At 43.0% G+C, this 20,353-nt stretch overlaps 1 protein-coding gene across 1 annotated transcript; it reads left to right on the plus strand.

Annotated features, from left to right (window-relative positions):
- The first annotated feature begins 5,899 nt into the window (after positions 1 to 5,899).
- Positions 5,900 to 19,418, plus strand: PTGER4 (prostaglandin E receptor 4). Its single transcript, XM_040495928.1, has 3 exons — positions 5,900 to 6,010; positions 6,478 to 7,399; positions 17,480 to 19,418. Exons 2-3 carry the CDS (start codon positions 6,521 to 6,523, stop codon positions 18,068 to 18,070), a joined length of 1,470 nt encoding a protein of 489 aa, XP_040351862.1. The 5' UTR covers positions 5,900 to 6,010; positions 6,478 to 6,520; the 3' UTR covers positions 18,071 to 19,418.
- The last annotated feature ends 935 nt before the right edge of the window (positions 19,419 to 20,353 follow it).

A 20,353-nucleotide genomic window follows, 5' to 3' on the forward strand; every position in this document is an offset into this window, starting at 1 on the left:
ATCATGCATGCCCTGAGCCAAAATGGAGTCGGACGCTCAACTGACTCACCCACTCAGGCACCCCAAAAATAAAATCTTCAAATAAAAAAAAGTTAGGGGCACCTGAGTGGTTCAATCAGTTGAACATCTGACTCTTGATTTTGGCTCCGGTCATGATCCCAGGGTCGTGGGATCAAGCCCCTGGTTGGGCTCTTCAGTGAGCATGAAGCCTGCTTGGGATTCTCAGTCTCCCTCTCTCTCTGCCCCTCCCCCCTCAGACTTTCTTTCTCTCTCAAAAATAAATAAATAAGTAAACTTAAAAGAAAAAAATGATTCTCTCTCCCCCTGCCCCCTCCCCTGCTCTCACTCTCTAAAATAAAAAAAAAAAGTTAAAAACTAAAGTTTAACTTAAACATATATAGTTTAGAGTGAGTTGCATTTTAGACAATGCACTGCCAATATATCTTTTAAAAACACCACAGCACTGGTGTAATATGATCAGAGATGCAGACAACTCATTAACACAGCAAGACAATTTTGAAAAGTGTATTCTGCTTTTTCAGCTACTAAAATTTCACAATTTTTTTTTTACTTCTTAACAGTTGACACCTTATACTAATTTAAGATTCAGAGAAGAAAAAAATCCATATTTGATACTCAGCCCTCATATTAGACATCCTCAAAATGTACTTGCTTTTCCTTTACTAGATTAGATGAATGAACGTTTCTACCAAAATGCTTTAGGTATATTTTATAGCTCTTTTTAACACATAATCTATTATCTTATAGGAAAATACTCTAAATAACTTGGTATCAGAAAATCATACTTAAAATTGCTGTTTACATGAAAAATCAAATCTCATTTCTTGTTAGATCCAGCAGTGTAGCTATTTAAAAAATAAAAATAAAAAGATTAAGTTTTCCTATAAAATTAACTGTCCATCTGGTTCATTTACTCTGAAGGAACTCACCTACCTCAGACTTCCATTATCTTTAGACCTTCATAAACTCCAGCAGAGGTTCAACTTGTAACTTTAGTGTGCTTTGGGATCAATACCCATTACGCTGGAGGTTAAGGAGCATGTCAGGGAAGAGATGAATTTTTGGATTGGATTTCAACAAATGGCAATCTACTTCATCTCTCCCTCTGCTCCCTAACGAAGAGCTTCGAACTTCTGTTGCAGGGGTTCACTAAGCATCACACGTAGCCGAATGACCAATTCTCTCAAGTTGTAAGTTCCTCCTTTCAGTTGGCCTAGACTTTGTCTAATGCCAGAAAGATAGGTGGGTGTGAGAAGAACCTGACATATAATCCGAATGTCTGTCTTCCTAGAAAAGAGACTCCTGAACTAGTAAGGCCTCCCTCTCTACCACACCTTCAAAGTGGACAACAATAAGTAAATAATCCTCTCTTTGCCCTTTTTTCTATCCACAATGGAAGAGTAGTGGAAATATCGGGGGTGGGGGGAGAGGGGAAAAATTAAAAGGGCAGAAAGCTATCACTTTGAGGGGTAAAACTGCTGGACAAGGAAGTAACCTGAAGTTTCAGTTGGTGGCAACCAGCCTCCACAGCAATTTATCATCATATGAAGATGTTGGGGACTTAATCACAGTACTGACATGTGTACAAACTCTAGGCACTAGACTCAACATAAAATTCACCCTCAGAAAATGATAATAATTGGGAGACCACGCATTTGAAATGCACCACTAAAAAGGGAGGGCAATCATTTGACGGCCAAAGCCACAATTGTGGACCTCGCCTCATGCCCACGGTCAGGTTAACGCCATATTTTATGATCCACTGAACCACTGGGTGAATGTGTGGAAACAAATGCATCCAAGAGCACTGGGTTATTTACACCAGCTAGATGCCTTTTTCACTGTTTTTAGCATCCGCATGGCCTGTCATGAAAGACGGAGAGCAAACACAACTTACTCAGGCTTGCTACATGAATGTTAGTGCTTTAGGAATGCTCTAAGGTCTGGCCAGGTTAGGCTCTGCAAAGGGTCCAGACCAGATCTGTTTCATCTTGCTGTCTTCGTCCCAAGAATTATCCTCTCTCTTACCCATCCCTTCGATCCAAGGAAGATTCAACTTAGTCAAGGGGAATGTGGTTGATAACCTCCAAGCAGCCTTTGCTTTTGAACAGGTTCCCACCTTCAGGTGTTTACTCAAAAAAAGTTGTCAAATAACTAGCTAAAGCAGAGCAATCAAACTGATCAGTCAGGCAGATCTTGGACTAGGTCAAACCTTCAAAGAGGATTTAACAACAGTTCTAAAGAACTGAACCCAGGTCTTCCAGTGCAGAGAAGTAGGGATTGAGGTGAAAACTGCAAGGGAGGATACAAAACAACGTTTAGAATAAAAATCTTTTCATTGAAATATACAAATAATGAACTGTCCATATGCTCATGGCACTTCTTCATTTCCTTTTGCAATGTAGATTCCTAGCAGAGTGTGAGGGAAATTGAACTACACCATCCCGGTTTTTCAAACTGAGAAAGTAAAATAATTGTTTCCCTAACCTTCAGATTCTACTTCTAAAAGCTAAACTTAAGTTTTTTTGTTTTAATGTTTATTTTTATTTTTGAGAGAGAAAGAAAGCGTGAGTGGGGAGGGGCAGATAGAAAGGTAAACAGAGTGTCTGAAGCGGGCTCTGTGCTGACAGCAGACAGCCTGATGTGGGACTTGAACCCATGAACCATGAGATCATGACCTGAGCTGACTGAGCCACCCAGGCACCCCTAAACTTCAGCTTTTAGAAACATACACCAAAAGAGGATACAGGTAAACCTTATTAAAATTTTTTAATCGTATGTCCTGGTTTCTCACTTATGTCAATCTTCCTAAAGCTACTGTGATGATAAATATTTAAAGGACCAGTAAGAAAAGATAGCTCTAGGGGTGCCTGGGTGGCTCAGTTGGTTAAGCATCCAACTTCGACTTGGGTCATGATCCCATGGTTCATGGGTTCGAGGCCTGCGTCGGGCTTTGTGCTGACAGCTCAGAGCCTGGAACCTGCTTCAGATTCTGTCTCCCTCTCTCTCTCTCTCTGTCCCCCCCGAATCTCAAAAATAAGTAAACATTAAAAAAAAACTGGGGAGGCAGCTGGGTGGCTCAGTCAGTTAAGTATCTGACTTCAACTCAGGTCATGACCTCATGGTCTGTGAGTTGGAGCCCTGTGAGCCCCGTGTCAGGCTCTGTGCTGCCAGCTCACAGCCTGGAGCCTGCTTCAGATTCAGTGTCTCCCTCTCTCTGCCCCTCCCCAGCTCGCGTTCTGTCTCTCTCTCTCTCTCTCTCAAAAATAAAAATAAACATTAAAAAAAATTTTTTTAAAAAGCTCCATTGAGAACAAGCCCAGTTCATCAATGACGTGCGAAATCCTGTACCACTCACTAATTACTTCAGCAGTGTGCCTCAACTGTTACATTTAATATACTCTTCATCCTTAAAAATTTAACAGGTACCCAGCCTAACTGTTTTCCATGTGAGGAACTTCAAATGGAAAGAAAACTGGAAAAACTATTTTTACTAACATAAAATGAGTCTAAGTGGAACTTCCCACCTCCCCTCGGTGTGTTTACTGATAACCACCTGACAGGGTGACAGTGATGCAATTCAGTTAGGGAAGGATGGGGGTAGAATGTGCTGTTTCCTTTTTCTAGTGCCAACTTGTTTTCAATGCTAACACAACCCTAGAGGTTCCTACTCAAAGAAAGCATAGACAACAGACGTGGTTATTATGGTGATAAGGGGAAAACTGAGAACCTGACCAATTGCCATCAGTTATTTTTACAGATTCCTTCTGAATCCTTGATATTCATGAGGAAATAGCATAAACAAGAGAATGTTATACTAATATATCCATATGGAATCTTTAATTATCTTTAATTTATCAGTAATTAGTTAAGTCTGGGGTGCTTTGGTTCACCTATTACTCATTTGTTGCTGTGCCATTTCACAATAACAGGAGAACCGGATCAATTCTTAGGAGGTTTATTCATGAAATCGCATTTTAAGGAATGAATGAATACCTGCTCCTCATATAAAAGAATCGAGTTATTTGCTTAATCTACGATGAGATGCAATATGTTAAAATGCATGTATCCCGCACTTGGAAACAGATTTTTCTACGAATTTAAAAGGCCCATACAATCCTACTTCATGGTTAAAAAAAAAAAAAAAATGGTGAAGCAGTTAAAACACCATGGAGTTTTGCAATCGTTTCTTTTTAGTTTTCAGTCCCGATTTTAGGAACCAGAGCACAAAGAAGTTAAATAATGCGTTTACAAAAAAACTACTTCCACCACAAAGTAAGTCCAACTGTAATTTAAAGAAAAAAGGTAGAGCGACTAGACCGATCCAAGAGTAAATCACGGAGGTAATGACTGGAGAACTCCTTGACTCCCAATAACTTTCAAATCCCTGTCGCACCCTCCATCAGCCCGCCGACCAAAGGATTCGTGGTCAAAGTGTCCAAAGTGAATATAACAGGGCCGAGCCACGAAGCTCAGACTACCGTTCTTCCTGGGAGGAGTAGTTCCCCGGAGGAGGAGAAAGATCTCCGCGGTTACACACCCCTCCCACCCTAACACTCCCACGAGGTACCTGCGGGTCACCTCCTTCCACAGCCGCAAGGCTCCGCCACCAGCGCCGGGAGAGGCTGCGGTCTCTCTCTCTCTCTCTCTTTTTTTTTTTTTTTTTTTAGCCTGGGGATGCCCAACGGGGCGCAGCCCACAGCCTGGGCACTGCCAACCAACTACTTTCATGGATGGATTGTAATTCCTTTCAAAGGGCAGATTCTTCGTCGTTCCCCCGCCCGCACCCGCCGGCCCAACCACCCGCCCCGTCTGATGCGCGCTCCTGACTTCGAGCCCGGGGCCGCGCGCGCGCACAACGCGAGCCTCGCCACCCTACGTCCCGCGGGGCCACGCGCGCGCGCACACACACACAACTCGGCCGCTCCAAGGTGAAGTTCTAGAGCAGTTGACCTGCCTGCCTAACGCCCAGGTGTTGCGACACACGTATGGAAGATGCGAGAAACAGCCCACTCGGAGCAGGAGGCAACTAGGGAGAGGGGATGCTGGTTTCAGAGTTAGCCCCCTCTGAGTGGCTAAGAGGGTTCCCGGGAGAACACCAGGGCTTCCGAGGCTCCGCGCCGACGGCGGCACTCGGCACACAAGCCTGAGGCGCGCGGCCACGTCCTTGCGACCCCAGCCCGGCCGGGGCCGGGAACGCAGGGAGGAGAGGGTCCAGGCCGGGCGCGAGGGCCCGCGCAGCTCGGAACCCCGCCCCCCCAGGCCGGTGCACCGCCTCTCGGCGCAGAGCCCTGAGGGCACGCCCCGCCCCCTTCCCGTCCGGCCAATGGGCGCCCGGGCCGCGCACTGTGTGTCCCCGCCTCCGCCGGGGAAACTTGGAGCTGGAGAAAAGTTTGTACAGAGGCTGGAAGGGCGAGAGCGGAGCTCGGAACCCTGTAGCCAAGAGGAAGAAGATGAAAGGTCCCAGGTCAGAGCCTCAGGCCGAGTGGACCTCAAGCCGCCCCCAGGGCGCCGGAAGCAGCCTCAGTGGCAGCCGCCAGCCCCGATAGCCGCCGGTGCTGCCCTGGGCTTCCGAGGGGGGGCGACCTGATTCCGGGAGTGAGGATCCGCGCCACCTGCGCGCGCGGCCCCCACATCTGACTGCTGTCCGCCCGGGGACGGGACCTGCGGGCTCCGAAAAGTTTGGTCCCGTCTTTGAAGGAACGAGGGAAAAAAGAAGCAGAAGAGGAAAGAAAGAAAGAAATCCAAGATCAGACTTCATTGACCCATCCCGCTACCCTTCTGGTTCTCCCAAGTTCTTTGAAAGCTGGCCATTCCGACCCCAGTTCCGGAAAATTGGCAGCCGCGGAGACCCGGCTCTGAGAAGGCAAAGACTTGGCAAGCTCCACACTGAGCTGGGCGAGACTTAGGGCAGGTTGGAGGCTTATCCTGGACATCTGAGTGTTGACCCTGGGGGCTTACGCGGCTGCCACCGCCGCGGCAACCACAGGTGAGATGAGGCTTTGAGGGCACCGGGCGGAGAGCGATGGGCGGGCGCTCCTCGAGCGGAGCCCGGGAGGAGCGAGCGCGCTTTCCAAATTGCCTTCCGTAACTTGTTTTCGGTGAGGATTTTATTGACTCAGAATCTGTCGGGAATAAGAGCGAACCACTCGCTTTTCCCTTGAGATAGGCCTTGTTCATCTTGGCAGTGGAGTGAGTTGGGCTGGAGGGGCAGGGAGGAGGAGAGAATGGAAGTATCAACTAGCAAATATTAATGACAGCAGAGTGGGGGGCTGCTGGCCGGAGGTATCCTGAGCCTGGCGATTTCGGTAGCCGAAGTTAGTAAATGGCTACTCTCCACGACGCAGGCGGGATCCAGTTGTTGGTCTTGTCTCATCAGCATATTGTTTCTTGGGAGCGGGTCTGACAAGTGGTAATTTCATCTCACCGCGCCTTTGTCTCTCCTACCATCCCCAGGCCCAGCTTCGAAGGCCAAGGCTGTGTACCGCGGACCACCACCATGTCCACCCCTGGGGTCAATGCGTCCGCCTCCTCTACCCCCGACCGTCCCAACAGCCCGGTGACCATCCCGGCGGTGATGTTCATCTTCGGGGTGGTGGGCAACCTGGTGGCCATTGTGGTGCTGTGCAAGTCGCGCAAGGAGCAGAAGGAGACGACCTTTTATACGTTGGTTTGCGGACTGGCCGTCACCGACCTGCTGGGCACGTTGCTGGTAAGCCCGGTGACCATCGCCACATACATGAAGGGCCAGTGGCCCGGAGGCGAAGCGCTCTGCGAGTACAGCACCTTCATCCTGCTCTTCTTCGGCCTGTCGGGCCTCAGCATCATCTGTGCCATGAGTATCGAGCGCTACCTGGCCATCAACCACGCCTACTTCTACAGCCACTACGTGGACAAGCGGCTGGCGGGCCTCACGCTCGTCGCGGTCTATGCGTCCAACGTGCTCTTCTGCGCGCTGCCCAACATGGGCCTGGGCAGCTCGCGGCTGCAGTACCCGGACACCTGGTGTTTCATCGACTGGACCACCAACGTGACGGCGCACGCCGCCTTCTCCTACATGTACGCGGGCTTCAGCTCCTTCCTCATTCTCGCCACGGTGCTCTGCAACGTGCTCGTGTGCGGCGCGCTGCTCCGCATGCACCGCCAGTTCATGCGCCGCACCTCGCTGGGCACCGAGCAGCACCACGCGGCGGGTCCCTTGGCCGTGCCCTGGGCCCCCTGCCGGGGCAACCCGGCCGCCGCCTCCCCCGCCCTGCCGCGCCTCAGCGACTTTCGCCGCCGCCGGAGTTTCCGCCGCATCGCGGGTGCCGAGATCCAGATGGTCATCTTACTCATCGCCACCTCCCTGGTGGTGCTCATCTGCTCCATCCCTCTCGTGGTGAGTGGCCGGGAACGGGGCCCTTCTGGGCCCTTTCCTCGCATGCACCTCCCTCCTCCGTCTAACGCTTCCTCCTTGCCCTCTCCTGCCTCGGCAGTGAACTTGTCCTCCAGCTCCAGCCTGGCATCTTGACCCTCGGCTACTCAGACCGGGCCCAACCTCCTCTTCGGCCGCATCCCTCATGAGATGTAGAAGGTGATTTTCTCCTACATCCGAAAGCCTGGTTTCCTTTCTCTCCCGGGACAGCCCCTACCCCTTGCTGCCTGACATTGGCCTTGAGCCTTCCGGGAACACCTGCCGCTCCTTCAGATGTGGAGGGGAAACCGCTGTAGGGTGACTTAGCCCCGTCCTCCACAGTGAACCGCAGAAGCCCAAAACTTCGGGGGTGGGGATTTCTTTGTCCTCCCCGATTCCTTAGGGGCAGCGCGGGTTTGGTGCTTTGATTTTTGTACGGATTTGTTTTCTGCTTTTGTTTTTGGTTTTGGTTTTGGTTTTTTTGCTTGCTTGTTTTGGTAGATTATGTAGAAGTTTAGAGCTAGAGAGACTGGATGTCTTTTGGTCTAATCTAATCACCCTCACTTTACATAGGGCTTGACCTGCTTAAAATAATCGAGCAGAACCACACTGTCAGGCGCGATTCCCTGCTCCTTCCCAGGCTGTGCCCTGGGAGAACATCTCGTTGCGCGTGTGGGTCACCATTCCTACCCGGGCATGGCCTAGCGTCAGGTTCCTTCATTCTTTCTTGGAACCAGGAAAGCCAGGTTTCTCAGGGGGGGCCTATTAAGTTCAGACTGATGTACATGGATCACTGAATTTGAACTCTCAACAACCCTGAGAGGTACAGTGTCATTCTAAAGAAAGGAAGCTTTAGAGATGGTCATCTAATTATTGCCAAGCCCAAACCCTGCAGCTTGTGATGAACCTCAGACCCACCTGACTCCAAACCCTGTTCATATAATATTACATCACGTCTCACTCCTAGAACATTTCTAATTTTGGCCTTCGTACAGTGTGTGCATTTGAGTTTTGGCACACTTCACTTTCAGGACACCGCCTTCTTAAAATTGCCTTTGGATTAACTTTGTTATAAGCAGAAAGGTGGAAAACGTACCTAGTTCTCTACTTTGCCTGTCATTAAAACGGAGTGCACCAGAAACTGCTGGGTTCACACGCAAATTACTTTATCTAGAGTTTCTACTGAAAGCAACAGGTTCTGAATTCTTTTGTCTCTCAAAACACTGCATTTCTGGAAATTCTAAACTACCAACTCAAAAAGAAATGACTTCTCTGTCTTATGCTGATTGGGAGCAAGAGAAAATAAATGTAATGAGCTATTATTCCTTTCTCTTATTAATACTGTCCAGGGATATTTAATATAAAAATATTATATCTCTGATAAAAGTGAGTGTAAATGGAAGGAACTTAGATGTGGCTGAGAGCCAGCTTACAGTAGCTTCTTGACAATTTGTATAAACAGAAATAAATATAATTGGCCAGAAGGGCCTTTAAACCATTCCAGGACCCAATATAACTTACCAAGTTAAGTCACACTTGAGCCACATAAATATATTTTACTGTCTGTAATGGCAACTCAATACAGTGAGATTTGGAAGAAACAAATCTGCTCCAGCTGGGACTCCCTTCTTTAGCTTCTGCCTTATGTTTTACAGAACAGTAAACGACAAAGTGAGTGGTTGTTATGTACAGAACATCTACTTTAAGGAGCTGAGGAATTAGAGCTAGAAGTTTAGCAACGTGCACATACTTTTAAAATATGAAGGTAAGGATATGGGCTGTTGATGACTGCATAGTCACAGATGAATTGTTTTCTTGGAGCATCTAGAGATGCATTAAAAACTTCATTCATTTCATGGGCAGAAGTGGTGGACCCGACCCCTATGGTACAGGGCCATTTAGCACAAAATGTTTGAAGTTATTTGAGAAGCTAGAGGCAAGAAATTATAGGAGCTATATTTGTAGTTTGCAAAAGAGCTACATTTTAACTAACAACTACTATCCACTCTATTATATAAAGTCAGGAACGTGCAGTAGATACTAAGTAATTTTACTCTGAAAATTGGAACTGGCTCAACTAAGAAGTAATCACATAGTGATGTACTCACATGCCTTTGAGTAATAAAGAATAACAGTAATAAAGAGTAACAGTAGCTTCAGTTTTTAGCCTTTAGTTCTGGCTACTAACCTCTTAACTTCAGATTCAGTTTAATTGTAAATTAATGGTAAGCAATGAGGTCATTAAACTACTCACCCACCCACAGTTTGGCTGTTACTGAAAGAGTTAAAAGGGGAATTTACCCATAACTGTCATCTTCCTTGGCTTCCTTTCGCAACTTTCATGTATTTTCATGTTTCTCATATTGAGATTGTAATTTAAGTTTAAAGCTTCTGAACTGTGACATTTGAAGCAGTCGGACCTATCTTCAGTTCCAAGGAAACTATTGAAGCACCTCTTTTTACTTACATCAAATCAAGTTGGTGGCTAATCCTACTTGAGGAAAACCAAATCCTTCAAAACACTTAAAATGCTTTGGAAAGGCTAATAGAGCAAATATAGTTTACTTGGAATTTCAAAAAGCCTGACATAGTATATGAGGTTAACAGTCACTTGAAAGGCAAATTTTGTCTCTTGGACACTAGGGAAGAAAAAAAAAAAAACAAACTACAGTGTCTCTTAGAGGGCAGTTGATATTGAGTTTCATAGAAAAAGTAAATTTTAATTTGTTTTCCAAAACCTATGTCTCACAAATAGAGCTTGGAATGGAAATTGAGAAAGCTTAGGGAATTAATCGTGGATATAAGAAACTGGGCTAGACTTGAGAAACTTTCTCAAATGAGTCATAATCAACAAATAGAGAAGGTGTAAGTACATTTGACAAGGAACATTACATGACAAGATTTGGTGGTTCCTGTCATTTTGTCTATTCTATTTAAAACCAGTCTCTGTTTTTTTTTTAAACCCAGAAAAAGCTGAAGAAATGAAAGAGTCTATGCTTAAAATAAATAAAAGGGACTGAATTCTTCAGAAACATGCAAGCAAGACAGGTTTCTAAGGTCCCATGTTACATGCTATAGCTGTATCAACGTCTGGTGCCCAATTTTTGCAGTTACTAACATTAAGATAACAATTAAAATCAAATCTTTTGCCGCAGGACTAAACAGCTAGACTGTAAGATTTTTGGAAAGGCATTTTCCCCCATGCATAGGCAAGCCGAGGCATATTAATAGCTTACTTGTTTCTTTCATTTTCTTTCTTCTTACTCTGAAGTAACAAGTATTCATCTCTGTTAGGGGTAGAATGGCCAATTTGATTCGTCTTCTGCCTTGGACAGGTAAAACAGATGGTTAGGAAAATAGCTTCCTGTGAGTGTTTATTTGACTGTTTACTAATAAACCAGTTGTCTTGATAAAGCCTTCACCAGCATTTGATCAAGGAAGATTTATTATAGCAGAGGAAGCTGTAAATAGTTATACTTTTGTTTACTGTAACCAAACTGAAGTAGAGTCACAGAACAACTGATGGGATTTCAGATGAGTACAAATCACATTTAAAGGTGTAAGAGTAATGCCATAAATTTGAGTGCCATTACAGCAGAACCTGAAGGATTTGATTAGTTTTTCAAATAAATTTGGCTAAGTTAAAAATGGCAGTTCTGGGGTGCCTGGGTGACTCAGTCTGTTAAGCCTTGGACTCTTGATTTCTGCCCAGATCATGAACCCAGGGACGTGGGATCAATCCCTGCGTGGGGGCTCCATGCTGAGCATGGACTCTCTCTCTGCCCCTCCTCTGCGTGAGTGTTCTCTCCTCTCTCTCTCTCTCTCTCTCTCTCTTTCTCTCTCTAAAAAAATTAGCAGTTCCTGAAAGCAGTGTTTTAGTCATAACCATGGAACTGGTAGAAACTTGAAGACTGTAGAGTAGCACATAAAAGGGATTCCCACGTACAGCATCTCATCTGAGTCTTGAAAGCTCTAGGAAGAACCCAGGGCTGGCCAGTATTTTCATTCTGCTCCTCAGTTTTCTCAACTGCAGTTGAGGAATTTATATCCTTCTGCAACTTGCTGGGGGGAGTCCCAGTCTAACAGACTGTCACCATGCTTGGCTGACCTGTCAAGCCTTGGTTTTATGGAACATCTACTAACAAGGTTTTTTTCTCCCCAGAGATGAAGTGATTCCTGTAATCTCCTATTAGAATATTGAAAGTTAGAGTTAAAAAAAACAAAAACAAAAACCTTCAGAAATAAATGTTCAATGTAGAGACTGACCTGTAGTGATTAAATAATTTGCCTGTAGTAAATGGTGACCCAGAAGGAGGGAGAACTCTCTTACATCACCACACTCAAGAACTCTTTCCACTGTCCTTTACTTAAAGATTTTTTTTTTTTTTTTTTGGTCACTAAAAAGAAGTGGTAAAAATTTCTAGTAACAGCTGTGTCAATTTTGGATTCTTCACAGGGCAGTTAGATAACCGAGCATACACAGATAATTCCTTTTATGTTCTTGGAACAGAACACATAGCACACACAAATTCAGCTGTAGGACCATGTCGTTTATTGGAAAACATTTGTACTTTGACAGTCAATTACTAAATCGGTCTTATCAAAATTTCAACATTCTTTTTCAATTAGACATTCCCTGCCAACAGGTTTTTCTCACATAGGAAGTAAATGTCTTTTGACACCAAAGCTACCTCTGAGCTGTGGTTTTGGAATTATTCACACATTCCACAGTAGCCGAAATACCATGTATGGGTTACCAAAAAAGCAAGGGCAGCAGATATTTATGTTACGTGCTAGGCATTGAATGAAGCACTATCATAATTTGTACATTAATTAGAAGGAGCAGAGCCAGGATTTGAAGAGAGGTTTGTTTCATTCCAAAGCTTGTGCACGGACCTCTACAACATACAACATACAGCATCCCTTACAGCTCTCCTGTCATCACACCTTCTTTTGAATTTATCATCTCCAAGTTCTGTTCCAATGCTCCCGAATCCTAATTTGTAGTCATCCTCTCAAGAAGCTTAGAATATTGTAACATATGCCAATATGCTAAGCTCCTTGATTCACTTTTAAAATTGCAAGAGAGTATATATGTTGTTTGCGTTGAATGAACTTTTTAAGCTTTTTCCCCTGGCACAAAGATTCTGTTTTATCAGCAGCACACTCTTCCAACACTGAAAACTGCCTGAACATGTGTATTTCTGAAGCATATAAGGACAGGAATTCCAGAAAAGTGCTTTCACCACCCACCCCACATGACATTGGAGTACTGCTGTGGATATTCCCATATTCATTTGGACTTTCCCCCCGCTATGGGGAGAGCAAACCAAGTAGCCTTTAAAGTGAGGCAGAGACAGGAGCGCCTGGGTGGCTCAGTCGGTTAAGCATCCCACTTTGGCTCAGGTCATGATTTCATGGTTTGCGAGCTCGAGCCCCATGTGGGGCTTTGTGCAGACAGCTCAGAGATTGGAGCCTGCTTCAGATTCTGTGTCTCCCCCTCTCTCTGTCCCTCCCATGCTCATGCTCTGTCTCTTAACAATAAATAAATGTTTAAAAAAATTTTTTTAAGTGAGGCAGAGATCGCTAAACTTTTTCAAACATTACAGAGTACATGGAGATTTTGTTCATTTTGTCTTTTTCTCTGCCCCAGGGCAGTCTCCAATGCAAACATGCTATGAAGGAAAACTAATGTGTCTTCATTTTTTTTTAATAATTTGAGAATGTTTTTAGCTGAAGTTTTAAATGTTGCTTTTCATTCTCCTCTTTGTTGCTATCTTGTGAGCTCCCCTTTGCTGAAATGACATTAAATAACCAGGCTCAGTGGCTTGTATTAATTGTAAGCCTGTCCCCCCTCCATGGAACTCTAAAATAGGGCTTCCTTCATTCCCTTGGATGCTAGTCAAAATCACTTAAAACTGTGGAGGAAGTGAGACACAGAGTGATGTGATCTCTCCTTGCTTCTCATCACCTTTGATTATGAAATCTCATTAATTTTTTTTACAACAGTCTAGCTTTTCTGAAAGGTCACAAAAATTTTAAAATAAAATGCTAAGTCCTAATACATTCCAGTAAATAGATACAAATTTCATTCCTTTTATATCCATTTCAACTGTTCAAAAATGTTCCTCCTTTCAGTACTAACCGTGTTTCCTTTGAGGTGGGAGAGGCAACCAGCAACAAGAGATTTCAATGTTAAAAATCTCAAAAATGCAAAGTCCAGATTTTACCAAGATTCTGTTCTGAAAGAGGGTCTTAGAGATGGCTAAGCAAACCGCTTCTTAGGGAGAACCTGTGGACCAAAAACTTCCAGGTGGAGCAACACCGCCACCTAGAGGCTCTAAGTCTCCAGTCCTCACAGACCCTGTCTCAGTTTTGTTTTGTTTTTCTAAAGACTATGCACAGGGAAGGCCTGATACTAACACATTTTAGTCCAATGTTTCTTTTACTCTTAGGAACATAGTATGTGATGTGAGTAAAATACAGACCTCATACGTTTTACCAATGATTCTATTGTCAGGAAATAATTCTTAAGCAGAAAGCCAGCCAACCTGGTAGAACAGAAATAGGGACATGGAAGTCACCAGAAGACCAGAATGAGCCACCAACAAGGTGGCTTGATAAGTTCCTCAAAACCTTCAGGTTTCAGTAACATTTCATCTGAGAAAAGGCCTGTAGACCTGAGGGCATCTCTCAGTGCCCAAATACAGCTATGGCAAGAAGAAACCAAAGTACTTTGTGTCACTAGTTTTTAGAAAATGGAAAATCAATCATGCTTTGTCTTGATAATATCATTTATCCAAGCACAGTTTCTAAAGGTATTTTAAGTCATCATATACTTCTGTTTATTCTAGTTCAGTTTTTATTTAGCTGTCTGCCAGAGATCAAGGTATTAATTTCATGCTAGTTAGAGCCATTTGACCATTTTATTTTATTCTGTGAGATTTACAGGACAATAACCTGATTCAAAACATTTAGGGCCAGATGTGTTTTAGAATTCAGAATTTCTTGGCTTTTAGAATTTTAGTAATAGGTAATATTACATATTAATCATATGTAATATTCCCATCAAAATTGGGACAATACCTCCAAAGCAAAACCCAGGAATACTTATACTAAGTAGAATAAACAAACTATAAATAGCCTCACAGTCTAGTTCGGTTCCAGTTTTACTGCTGAAATAAGTTTAGGTCAGGTTTTGTAATCAAAAACAAAACAAAACAAATGAATAACAACAAAGGAACAGCAACTGAAAACCAATAATTTCTTAACAAGAGACTATAGACCTGTATAGATCACAGTCTGAATTCCAGCTAAGGAAGAAATAGAAATACAGCTACCTCTCACTAATCTAGGCTCATCTAGAGATAAGTTTCTCATGAATTGAGTTTTACAGATTAATGCACTTATTTCCTTAAACATTTTAAACTTATTTTATCCAAATTGTTATAAATCTTTCTAAACTATCCCTTCTTTCATGGTGATTCATAGACCATGAATATTAATTATTATACTGCATAATAAAGTAGCAGTATCCTCGAGTCTTGTTAAAGTTAGAGATATTTGCCCCTAAATGGCTCCAGCTCTGCTTTTGTGGGTTCTTTCTCCTTTTTATGGTTTTTGTGCATCCTCCTTGGCTGAGACTTGCCTCTTACTTCTCCCTTATGAAAATAATTACTAAAGGCAAGTAATAATTATTAAGTAATTACTAAAGATAGAGATCATGTACCTTTTTTTATTTATTTATTTTGAGAGAACAGGAGCACAAGCAGGGGAGGGGCAGAGAGAGAGAATCCCAAGCAGGCTCCGTGCTGTCATTGCAGAGCCTGATGCAGAGTTCCAACTCATGAACCATAAGATCTTGACCTGAGCTGAAACCAAGAGTTGACGATTAACCGACTGAACCACCCAGGCACCCCAAGACAGAGATCACTTTTAAAGCCCCTTTTTATATGAGGTGAGTTTTTTACATACAAGATCCTATTGGAGGGGTGTCTGAGTGGCTCAGTCCGTTGAGCGTCCAACTCTTGATTTCGGCTCAGGTCATGGTCTCACTGTCCTGAGACTCAGCCCCAAGTTGGGCTCTGCGGGTATGGAGCCTGCTTAAGATTCTCTCTCTTCATCTCCCTCTGCCCCTGCCCTATTCTGTCTCTCAAAAAGAAAAAACAAAAACACATCTCCTAGTGGAATTAGAAGATTTAGACAATAATAACAGTAATACTCCAAGAATAAATATAAGAGTGTACATTTAGCAAGTGCTTTCTCCTCTAAGGAATAAAATATAGTCTTCCTTAAGTTTGCATAAATTCATACTCTCTTCATTGAATCATTTGAAATTCCCAGAAATCACTTACAATGACTTTACACAGGGAATGACCTCTATTTGAAATGTTATGTCCTTCCTTCTAAATTTAGCAAATTCCCACTCACCCATCAAAAACTCCCTGCAAGATTCCTCCTCTGCAGGAGGCATCCACTGACGCCCTCCCCTCCAGATCTGGATTAGTTGTGCCCCCATATATACCTCTCCCATTTCATTTAATCACCCTGCAGTCAGAGTTGATCTTCCTTCCTATGTTCGGTGCTGTAGATTACTCTCTGCCTTCAAGAAGTTTGTGGTATTCAGTGGTGCCTGCGTGGCTCAGTCAGTTAAGCCTCTGACTTCAGCTCAGGTCATGATCTTGTGGTTTGTGGGTTCGAGCCCCACATCGTGATCTGTGCTGACAGCTCAGAGCTTGGAGCCTGCTTCCGATTCTGTCTCTGTCTCTGTCTCTCTCTCAAAAATAAAATAAAAACATTAAAAAAATTCGTGGTATTCTAAATGCAGCTTTTTGTGGCCAGACTTATCACAATGCCTAATACACAGTAAGTACTTACTATTAAATGATTAAATGCATGAAAGAATGAAAGTAATTATAGGAAGAGCAAAATTTTTGAACCGCCAAAAATAAGACCCCCAAAATAGCAAACAGGTTGTTAGGGTCTCCTCCTGTTTACTTCATTTATGCCTGCCCATCCCATGGTGGGCTGGCAGATGTGCCCTTTGCCTCAAAGAGCTCAAAGAGCAGTAGAACGAATTGTCTTCCCCACTGGTCTGTGCAGAGTGCGCTTTCAGCACGTGGCTCTTTACTGGCTCTAATGCTCTATAGACACAAAGGAGGGATTGATTCTGACTGGAGTTTCAGGATGGATTCACCAAGTGGCAGTCATTGAGCCAAACTACAGTTTGCAAGCAGTAAGGGGCCACTGAATGTTTAGGGATTGAGCAGCACAATCAGATCTACTTTCTAGAAGCAATCCTCTCGTGGCACTTTGGAGGCTGGATTGGAGAGGACAGAAACTACAGGTGGGAAAGCTACTGTGGCGGCTGATGCAATAATCCAGGTGAGGAATGCAGTGAAAGGGCAAAGACTGGAAGAGGTTTTTGAAGGAAGAGTCGTTAACACTAGATGATTCTTATAACTGGGGAACAGACTCTATAGAAAAAATAGAAACTATTCACACTGGTCATTCTGGACGACAGGAGATTCAGACATTGGTTTAAAAGTTCCCAGTATATTCTTACTGGACTCTATGTTTAAAGGGATCTCTGGACTTTTCTGTGATGATCGGTTAGTTGACTTAAAAAATGAATTTCATTTAAATATATAAAAAAAAAAAAAGCAACTGGAATAAGGGAAATCAGTGGCTATCTGGAGGGAAAAAGATACCTCATTAGAATCACAAAAACTCAAAAGCACTCACAAAAATGAAGTTAATAAAATGTTTCCCAAAGAAACTTTATGCTTCTGTCGCCTGTACATACATTGCATTTTTGTATACCATCTTTTATCTAAGGAAGTTATATAGGATAGTTACAAAAATTTTGAAGTTACACTAACTCAAAACAAACATAATTGCACAATCGCTGGTTTTCCTGAGGCTTATCATGTAAGTTGCTCTTTCTTGGCAGTTATTAACAGAAAATAAGGCAGCTAGCTAATGTTACTAGGTTAGACATTGCGGGTAAATATTTCCCTAGTTGATTAATGGTGAAATCTAAACGTGGGCGTCTCATTTATGCAGGTACGGGTGTTCATCAACCAGTTATATCAGCCACGTTTGGTGCCAGAAATCAGCAAAAACCCAGATTTGCAGGCCATCCGAATTGCTGCTGTGAACCCCATCCTGGACCCCTGGATATATATCCTTCTGCGGAAGACCGTGCTCAGCAAAGCAATCGAGAAGATTAAATGCCTCTTCTGCCGCATCGGCGGGTCCCGCAGAGACCGTTCCGGACAGCACTGCTCAGACAGCAGAAGGACATCTTCCGCCATGTCTGCTCACTCTCGCTCCTTCCTCTCGCGAGAGCTGAAGGAGATCAGCAGCACATCTCAGACCCTCCTTTACATGCCCGACCTCAGTGAAAACGGTCTCGGAGGCAGGAATCTGCTTCCGGGTGTACCCGGCATGGGCCTGGCCCAAACAGACACCACCTCACTGAGGACTTTGCGAATATCGGAGACTTCGGACTCCTCCCAGGGGCAGGATTCAGAGAGTGTTTTACTGGTGGACGAGGTCAGTGGGAGTAGCAGGTCTGGCCCTGCCCCAAAGGGGAACTCTCTGCAAGTCACATTTCCCAATGAAACGCTGAACTTATCAGAAAAATGTATATAGTAGCTACAGAAAGAAACACAGCACTAGTTCTGGAAGAACATAAAAATCCTGTGCAATAGACACATAAATGAAGTGTTTAGCTGTGCTCAGAAGGGCTGTTCGGGCCCTTCAACTCACATTAAAGAACATTTGGGCTTTTTAGCACTTTTCAAGCAATCAAGGTGATTCCTACAGGACCCGATGTTTGAAGCACATTGGTTGTCACTTCACTAGGACACAGGATTTCTATCACCACTTGATGGCTGGCAAGATCTACCCTCAGTTTTTCTACTTGATAGGAGGATGGCATAAGTTTTGCTATTTTCATAACACCTAGAGCTTTATACCCGGCGTACGGCAGAAGGCCAGGTACAGAAGGGCTCTATTCCAATAAACTATGAGGACTATCTTATGACTTAAGTGTTTCACTAAAGCATGAAATGTGAATTTTATTGTTGTAAATATGATTTAAGGTATTTAAAGTATTTTCTTCTCTGTGAGAAGGTTTATTGTTAATACAAGGTATAATGAAATTATGGTAATTCCTCTCTTCCCAGTATAACCAGCTCAAGTTGCAGAAGTTATGTATTTTTTTTCATAAACAAGTTCAGGCCAAGGTGTTGAAAATCACAGTGAGACTCAGAGCTATTTAAAAAAGATACAGATTTTTTAAAGAAAGAGTTTAGGATTATAAAAGGAATCAAGCAAAATGCTATTTTAAGACATGAATATTAGCCCAAAATGTTAGTTCTTTCCAAGCTATGTATAATAATACATGGTGAAAATTTTTAGTGATGCTACATGTATTTATCCAGAAAATGGTGATTTCAGGAGAGCCTAACCTGCTGGTAAATATTTTCTATTTTTGTCCCCTCTGATACTTTTTAAAATATAAAATTTTTAAAGTCTCACTAAATAACCCATAATTGAAGTGTATAATATAAAAGAAGTCCAAGCAACTTGTTTCCCTCTTAAAGTGTTCATAGTTTTACTTTCCTAAGGAATGATCTAGAATATCCTTTAAAATTTAAGAGGAAGGCAGATTGTACCATGAAGGCCTTTATTTTGAGATGTGGAAGGATCACAAATTTTGTGAGTTCAACAACATAAGGGGTACAGAAGTTGGACACATGAGGGTGCCCTTCTAGTGGTTTTGTGAATTACCCAGTGATGCTGTACACATTTGAAGGACCTTTCTCAAGGAAATACTAAGCATGTTTTGTTGCTTAAAAGTGTTTTTGTGAATCGCTTGGTTATAACTAAATTCTGAGCCTGATAGTGATGTGGTTTTGAGAAGCGGTTGTACCAACTGAAATTATTTTGGAGATTATAATAAATAAATACACTCAGTCTGAGTTCCATATCATCAGTTTTGGAAATTGTTTGTTTCGGGTCATCGTCTATATCCTTTTAAATTGGAATAAATTGTTTTATTTGAAGTAATGTCAAATTTAGAAAAAAAGTTGCAACAGTGCAAAGCCTTGGATCCACTTACTGGAGAATGATCCTTAGAAACTAAGATCTGGGTGTAAGGTGTACTCAAAGTCACATCTATGGAGAGTTTGTGGTGGAGAGTGTGGCAGAGACAGTCTTATGCCTAACTTGCTGCGTGTGAAGAACCCACATATTTATTACAAAAAAATTAACATAAGCTTATGGCCCTTCCTACTTGTAAATTCTCTGAATCAGGGCTTCTCAAACTTTATCATGCATCAGAACATCTGGAGAGCTCATGTGAATGGTTTCTGATTTAGTAGGTCTGGGGTGTGAGTACATTTCTGAAAGAAAACTCCCCGGTGATTCTCGTGGTGCCCTTGGAGTAGAAGTAATACCCAGGAGTGTGGTTGTGATTTGCTATTTGCAAGTTAAAAAAATATTTTTGGATGATGTCAGAAAAATAGGACTGTCATCTTCACAGACCTGAAGGCACAGTGATTCTCAGCTGAGGTCAGAATAGCTTAGAAAAGGAGGATCTGGCTCAAGCCTGAGATGTTCTATTTCACCATGCTAACCACAACTAAGAAAACAATGATTTCAGAAATATTTTACCTGTGAAAGAGGCTTTCGTTTTTCTCCCATGTATGTGGACAATGAGACAACCCCCAGATTTGTATACAAATGAAATATATTTATTACTATATATATATATATGTTTATATATCACCTGTGTTTAGGGAGGAAAACAAAAGCCTCATTCACAAGTTAGCATTACTAATAATATTTAGAGCATAATCTCACTCATTCTTCACTTCAAGTTCACAACCCAGAATACTGATTCTAGCTTATTCTTTTTTAATTCAAATA

Source organism: Herpailurus yagouaroundi, unplaced genomic scaffold (assembly GCF_014898765.1).
Source record: "Herpailurus yagouaroundi ecotype Mexico unplaced genomic scaffold, PumYag 29, whole genome shotgun sequence".
Classification (NCBI taxonomy): Eukaryota; Metazoa; Chordata; class Mammalia; order Carnivora; family Felidae; genus Herpailurus; species Herpailurus yagouaroundi.